Raw genomic sequence first — 7,898 nt, 5'->3', positions numbered from 1 at the left:
ATGTACTTTATAAAGTCACTACTTTAGGTTCAGAACTGAAGCTATAAATTAATAAGTGTGATACATTTACAAGTTGTACTTCAGTGCAATTATCCTCAATGATTTCTCTGCTTTTTGCAGAACTGCTTCTAAAGTTCTTGTCCTTTCTAGAAAGCTTCCTAACACTTCAACGGAATCTTCTTGGCAACCCTCCAAAAATAAATAGAAAAACTTGTAGAGGCTAGAAATCCAAAATAAAAACAGAAAGTTCTGGAAATACACAGATCAGTCAGCATCTGAAAAGGCAAAATCTTGTTTGGGTGTACACCCTTCATTCTGAATCCAAAGATCTTCCTGCTTTCTGTTGCTATTGCTCAGGTCACTATTAGGACGCGGAGGTTATGTCCCCAGTTCTTCCCGGGCTCTTTCATGCTTGTTACTCCTTTTTTTATTTGCCGATCCATAGCACATTACTCAGTTCACCGGTCCAGAACCTTGAGGTCTCCTTCAGACCCAGGCACACAGGCTCCATCTTCGTCCATTCTGGTAACACCAGGATGTACCACCAGCATTCAAGAATTAACCCTTTTTTAAAAAAGAATGTATTATGTGGTTTAGAATGGCCAGCTTTCCTTCATGGGCTTCAGCAACAGATGAAAATAGGGGTGGGACCTTTCATTAGAAGAAAATCCTGGTCTTTCTCTTTCAGATGCTGACCTGCAACGCACTCCAAGCCTTTTTTTTATTTCAACAGAATATCCCCTCCCTCCCCCTCCAGTAACATGGTGCTAAATGAAGATAGCTTCATTCGACAGCGCGTTAGTAAAGAAGACTGTTTGTATAAACGACTCTTTACAAGTTTTAGTTGATTCTTTCCTTCCAATTGGATCTCCAATCCTTTATCACTTTTGCCTACTTAATAAATCACTGCTCTTCAAAAGTAATTCATTCATACTTTGAGATTTTTGCTGCGATAAGGCTCAATATGAATGAAAGATTTATTACATAAATGAGGAAAGAACATCAGCAACATAAATAAGTAAGGAAGCTCCTCATGGGATGTACGCTTTGCAGGAATGGAATAAAGTTTTGCATTTAAATGAAATGTCTGCATTTCAGTTCTTAAGTGTCAATTGAGCCGCTCCCCTTTTTCCGGCTGAGAGGGAATGTGGACTTGCTCTGAGGCTGCGTCATCTTACTGGCCAGGTGGACGAATGGCTCGATCAGAGTCTTGCGCTCTGCCACAGACACCTCCCACAGTCTAACCTTCTCCGACTTTGCCCAGTGCTGAACAGCCTCATGGTCCACACGTCGCCCATCCTGTAGGTCGCACTTGTTCCCCAGAATTACAATTGTCACCTGCAGGAAGATGCAGGAAGGTGGAACTTTTAATACCAGCACACATTTAAAGCTTTCAAAACAATTCTGTACAAAAATTACGGAATTATTTCAAGACAAAAGTTTCCCTCCCTAAAACTCTCCGCCCCTCTCTCTCTCTCCTTTTAAGATGCTCCTTAAAACGTACCTTGTCACCTGTCCTAACCTTATATAGCTGGGTGTCAAATTTTGTTTGATAATGCTCCTGTGAAGCACCTTGGGATAGTTTACTATGTTAAAGGCGCTATATAAATGCATGTTGCTGTTGTAACAGTGCAAAGTGACTTCAGCATACATCCAGTTCAGTAGCTCCCTCAATGATTCAGCTGATGAATGCACTGTCCTGTGTGGAACCGAGCCCGTGCGGTTAGTTTCAATCCCTGATCTATGCTGAGTTAGCTAATCTCAGCGAGGGTAGTGGTAGGGATATCAGTACTGACCTCACATATAAAGTAAGGCCCCTTGGTCAAGGTGCCAGAGGGCGTCCTGCGCTTGTAACAGTAAGGGGACTATGACTGGTCTCAAAGTTCTTGGGTTGGGACGTAGGAGAGAGGGAATTCAGCTTCATTTGGCCTCGGCACCCCAGGGTTGGGAAGGAGAGAATATGGTTAAGATTCTTACTCCTGGCAACCCTTGCTGCAAGTTTGTGTATGTAAGTGTGTGTGGATATCGAGTGAGAACAGGATCAGAGTCTCCTGCAAGTGATCAAATGGCTTTCGGGCACTGTTTTATCTCTCACATGGGTGCAATACTGGAGGATCATCAGCCGCTTGGAATCCCCTAAATGTTTATATTTTAATAGAAAACCTTTTCTTAAAAAAAAAAATCTGAAAATTAAGTCAGCAAATATAGCACCTGGGACAGAATCATTTCACCATGGCAACCAAAGTGGCAGATTCTGAGCTTTTTGAGCAAAGTAGGCTTGCGCTGAAGGTGGCTCAACTTACTGGCCAAGTGTATGAATGACTTGCGCGAAAACTCCACACACCCTCTTTAAAATGTCGGGCTTGGGGACTGGATAGCACAGACTAATGCGATGGCAGTTAATTTTCATTGCTGGCTGTGAGAGCCCCTTGTGAAATGAGTATAGGGCGGCTGAACCCAGTTCCTCATGGGCACAGACCCAGCACACAAAACTGTCCACAAACTGGCAATCTCACTCAGCATTTTCTGGAGGTGCGCCTGGTTACCTTTTGGGGAGTTTAAATGGGTTGGGTGAAGTCCATGGTAATATAGCTTGTGGAAGGGGTTGTTTGATGAACAAAATTGCCTTTTTCCATCCCATATTTTCTTACTTTCTTGTAAGAATAACTGGTATGTGGAATGCCTGTTGGTACAATTGGGCTGTTCTTCTGAGGTTGGAGTGTGCGTGATGCTGACAGTGGGTGACAATAGTGGTAGAATGAACCATTCTCCAGCACCAACATCCCTCATCTTGATAAACAGAAATTTCACCAATATAGCATTTTTTAAAATGTTTAATTTTTGGTGCAGCTCTTTATTCAAGTTTTCAGACAGTCTGAAGTGATATCTGAAAATGTTACTCAAGTGAAATACCAAATTCTGTTAGTTTAGTGCAAAGGACCGTGGAAATGTTTTGGTGTCTAAACCACTGAACAATGTCCATTACAGTACCTCTTTCTTATCACGGGACCTGTCGATTTCCTTTTTGAGGGCTTCGACCCGTTTGAAGGATTCCCGGCTGTCTATACTGTACACTAGCACAAACCCATCAGCAAAGGAGTAGTAGTGCTTGGGAAGCTCAGAGCCTTCCCTCAGGCCTCTGGTGTCATAAAAGCGCACCTGCTCCCGAACACCACGGTCCGTCTCTATGGAACCAACATAAATATCTTCCAGGGTTTCGTTTGTCTCGGATCCTTTAGGGAAAAAAAAGGGGACTAATTCAGGGTGTCGAGCACCAGAATAATAAAACCAATGTTGGTGTTACTGCTTTTCCTGTCTATACATACCTGATGTTAGTATATATTTTGTAAAGAAAGAACTTACAGCACCTTAAACAACCATAGGAAATTCCAAAGTGCTTCTTAGCCAATGAAATACTTTTGAAGTGTAGTTACTGTTGTAATATAGGCAAACACAGCAGCCAATTGGCGCATAGCAAGGTCCCACAAACAGCAATGAGATAAATGACCAGATAATCTGTTTTAGCAATGTTGGGTGAGATACATTGGGAGAACTCCACTGTTTTTCTTTCAATAGTGCCCTGGGATCTTTTACGTTCACCGAAGAGGGCAGTTGGGGGCTTGGTTTAATGTCTTATCTGAAAAACAGCACCTCTGACTGCACTCTTGCAGTACTGCACTGATTTTGGGTTCAAGTCTCTGGAGTGATATATACGATGGGAAAAAAAAATCTATGAATGCTAGAGGTGCACAGAACGAGAAAAAAAAAAGTTAACACTTCTGATGAGAACCCTCTTCAGAACTCGGACCCCTGACCGAAAGATTAATATCTCATTGTTAACGTGTTATGTTTCGTGTAGTACTTTGTTCAGTATTTAATAGCTGCTTATACAGTTCCCTAACTTTTGCTCTTAGAAGAGTGGTATACATTTCTCCCCCAAAATGCATTTTAATGGCCGGCTCCATCTCCAGGTCAGAAAGCATTCCTGAGACTGCTGCAGTCATCACCACTATGTGGTGGACGACCTGTCACGCTTGTTCATGGGACAGTAACGTGCAGCTCCCCTACGTCCGCCTACATTCAGAGTGGAAGCTCCAGCAGGACATGCTTTACTGGCTCGAATATTTTTATTGAAAAGTCTTTCATTGCAGGCTTTTATTCGACACATGGATGGTGACCGAATCACAATTCCACCAGCAAGGCCTGATAAACTAGATCTCTCCATTCAGTCTATGCCTACTCACCAGTAAATAAAGCCTCCCCTATCCACATTCTCACTCTAGTTGAAAGTGCGAAAAACTTTAAATACAGCTGGAATTTTAAAAAATCTGTTGCCTCTACACTCACCAATAGCATGGTTTCCATAGAGAAGCTGTTCCAAAATGGCAGTTTTTCCGACGGATGCTAAGCCACAAACCACCACCTTACAGCTCTTCCCCATCTCTCTCTTCTGGAACTGCCAACACGAGTAGAGAGAAGTGGACACTGTAAGGAACAAAAGAAATGAAAATATTTAATAAAATTCAGCACACAGCATGTGAAGGGCATCATTACACAAACAGATTTAAAGGGGCTGTGTCATCAGTAGTTTCTGACTTGCAAGCAGCAAACTCCAGAGCACAGGGATTACAAGAAAAATGTGCCAATGTCATCAGCATCACTAGTTAAAAGAACAGTAAGTTTGATAATATTGACAAAGGGAGGCAATGTGACTGAGATATAAGTAGAAAGAAAACCACAAATGATAATCTTTCTAACTAGAGTACAACTTCAATTATCTGCACCTAGTGAAACCTCAATTATCTACTAATATTATTGTTTGAGTTGAGACAGGAGTCAGGCGTAGTTTTACATGAACCAGCAAAATACCACTGAATGTTACTTGATTTTTTTTCTCCAGCGTCTCTAGGCTCTTGATCCAGTAGTTGTTATCTGGATGTTCAGTAATTGGTAGAATTTACTCTACAGGCAGCTCTGGAATTTAGCTTTGGGTCAGGAGACCAACAGGAGTTGGGCTGTCAGCAACTTACTGCTTCATTTTTAATAGAAAAACTTGGGTCTTATCTGCACATACTGGGAACTTGATCGGGTAAGCTCAACCAACCAATCAGAATTCAAAAACTACCTGTCAGACTAAGTAGGGGGAGGGGGGGAGGGAAATGTCGATTATCCACCAAATTCCTTTATCTGCCTGGGTGGAAGGGAAGCCCCTCCATTATGGTAGATAATTAATGTTCCACTTTTTTAAAAAAAATACTTGTGTGAGTGAATAACTGTACAAATGTAGATTCTCTCCAGCACGGCCAATTGGTCCATGCTAACCACATGATTACCATGGACCAATCAATCAATCAATCGTATACAAGAGCAGCCATTAATGTTTGTTCACTACCCATTCATCCAATTCGTTACCCTATTTTTAAATGATTTATTTATATTCTAACTTTTTATTTTTAAATCTTCTGCTGCTTTTTTTTCCCACCTCAGCTTGAAGTCCTGACATGCTCAGCCACTCTTGTTCTCCCTGACCCTCTTCGTGCAACTCTGGGCCAAAATTGAGGCTTGCTTAGTTGCTCTGCTCAATCAGACCCAATGCAACCCAAATCTCTCCTCCAAGGACCCAATTCAACCCTTAATCTCCTCTACAAGCCTGGCCAGAAAGCCATTGTTGGTAAATTGAACAGAGTGAATTTAAATAACAACTGAGGAGAATTTAATTTACAAGATTGGTAGAAATACAGGGAGGCAGAGAAAGTGAGGGACAGAGGAGTCAGAGTGAAAGTCAAACTTTAGAAAAAGTGAGAAAGACTGAGAGCAAAACAAAAACAGAGATAATAAGGGAAATTATCTCAGCCACATAGAAGAGATGGTCATATGAAGAGATGCAAATGTTATTTTTATTTTTGTCCATGAGCAATAAGAGGGCTCACTATAGAATACAGAAGAGCACAGGTCAGTCAGCATCAGAAGTCCACTTACAGCTTTTACTGTTTTGTTGTATGGTTACACATGGAACAGCCTAGCTTTCTCTTTTAGATGCTGATCAACCTGAGAAACAGGAGCCGCAATGCAGGTGTGATAGACTAACACAGCACAGTCAAACTTCCCTGCTTTGCAAGAGGGTGAATTTCTCTTAACATTCATTTTGCATCATGGCACAACATTCAGTGGCATATGGGAAAATGGACTGTGATTACAACTTTGTTCACAAATGCTTGCAAAACAGTCAGCATGCAATATCAATATAACATCCGGTTTTTCAGTGGTGTGATCATGGTTTTGGGGAGGATTGGGGGGAGTTTGAATTCATGGACCAATCTGCTAAAACAAAATCCAGAAGTTTCAAAGTACTGCAGGGAAAACATGTGCAGTAGGAAATGCTGCCATCTGAACTGTCCTTCTGTAATTGTCACATCTCAATTTGAACAAATATTTCACAAAGCAATTTTTCAGCTTTAGACATTAATGTACAACTTGGTTCACAAACCTGGTAACATTGGATAAACGGCATTTTACCAAGGCAACGACAACCCTCTAAGTGGTATGATCTGCGTCGTGAACCCAGCTGCACCATGCCATCCAATAAAGCAATTTCGGCATCTGGCATGCATGAAAACCCAGTCATAGTATGGTACCTTACAACACCAGGTTATAGTCCAACAGCTTTATTTGAAATCACAAGCTTTCGGAGCTTTCCTCCTTCATCAGGTGACGAAGGAGGAAATCTCCGAAAGCTTGTGATTTCAAATAAAGCTGTTGGACTATAATCTGGTGTTGTAAGACTCCTCACATTTGTCCACCCCAGTCCACCACCGGCATCTCCACATCATAGTATGGTACAGCATAGGAAGAGGCCATTCGACCCATCCTTTCTGTGCCAGCTCTTTGAAAGGGCTAACCAATTAACCCCACTCCCCTGCTCTTTCCTCATAGCCCTGTAAATATTTTCCCTTCAAGTATTTTCCAATTCCCTTTTGAAAGTTACTATTGAATCTGCTTCCACCACCCTTTCAGGCAGCGCATTCCAGATCATAACAACTCGATGCGTAAAAACGTTTCCTCATGTCGCCTCCAGTTCTTTTGCCAATCACCTTAAATCTGTGTCCTCTGGTTACCGACCCTTCTGCCACTGGAAGAAGTTTCTCCTTATTTACTCTATCAAAACCGTTCATGATTTTGAACACCTCTATCAAATCTCCTCTCAAAATTCTCTGCACTAAGGAGAACAACCCCAGCTTCTCCGGTCTCTCCACAGAACTGAAATCCCTCATCCCTGGTACCATTCTAGTAAATCTCTAAGGCCTTGACAATCCTTCCTCACCCTGAAGGGTCTCCAAACTACCAACAAGGCCACATGAGTGGCCTTGTTGGTAGTTTCCATTTGCTTAATATGGAGTGCATAATCTCTCACTGTAGAAACATAACCCATTTAAAAGTAATCCAACAGAATTTAGGGCCAGATTAGCAAAAACCAAGGCTTGAACACACAGCCCAAATGTTGGTTTTAAATTCATCCACATTCTGCTAAATACAAAACTAAAAGGCTGTTGAACACTGAGATACATAAACACAACTAACATTAAGCAAACACATTAATATTTCTTGCCCAGTTGGATTTTAATCCCATGCTTATTTAATGTAATATTTTATTTGCAAATAATCAGTAAACAGTTTTTTTTTTGAGAGGACTCGGCCTTAATGTCGTCCCTCGTGAATCTGCTGCTTTTATGACACGGGTTTAAATGCCCAGATTCGCTTGTCGGCCGATTCCCCGTGAGATTAAAGGAAACAGACAGTTTTCTCCTCGGTACAAACCTGACCCTCTGCTCCTTCTCCCTGCTCTGCTTCCCACCCCCAACAAACAACAACACCGGATGGGGCAAGCGTTACCCCGGCCC

At 41.9% G+C, this 7,898-nt stretch overlaps 1 protein-coding gene across 1 annotated transcript; it reads right to left on the bottom strand.

The window, feature by feature from the left end:
* Positions 1-958: 958 nt before the first annotated feature.
* On the bottom strand, positions 959-7,898 carry nkiras2 (NFKB inhibitor interacting Ras-like 2). Its single transcript, XM_067968873.1, has 4 exons — positions 7,816-7,898; positions 4,348-4,485; positions 2,992-3,233; positions 959-1,338 (listed from the first exon to the last, which is right to left on the bottom strand). Exons 2-4 carry the CDS (start codon positions 4,439-4,441, stop codon positions 1,102-1,104), a joined length of 573 nt encoding a protein of 190 aa, XP_067824974.1. The 5' UTR covers positions 4,442-4,485; positions 7,816-7,898; the 3' UTR covers positions 959-1,101.

The sequence above is a fragment of the Heptranchias perlo genome, chromosome 30 (assembly GCF_035084215.1).
Source record: "Heptranchias perlo isolate sHepPer1 chromosome 30, sHepPer1.hap1, whole genome shotgun sequence".
NCBI lineage: Eukaryota > Metazoa > Chordata > Chondrichthyes > Hexanchiformes > Hexanchidae > Heptranchias > Heptranchias perlo.
Note: the sequence above shows the minus strand (reverse complement) of the source record. Positions and strands in the feature narration are given on the sequence as shown.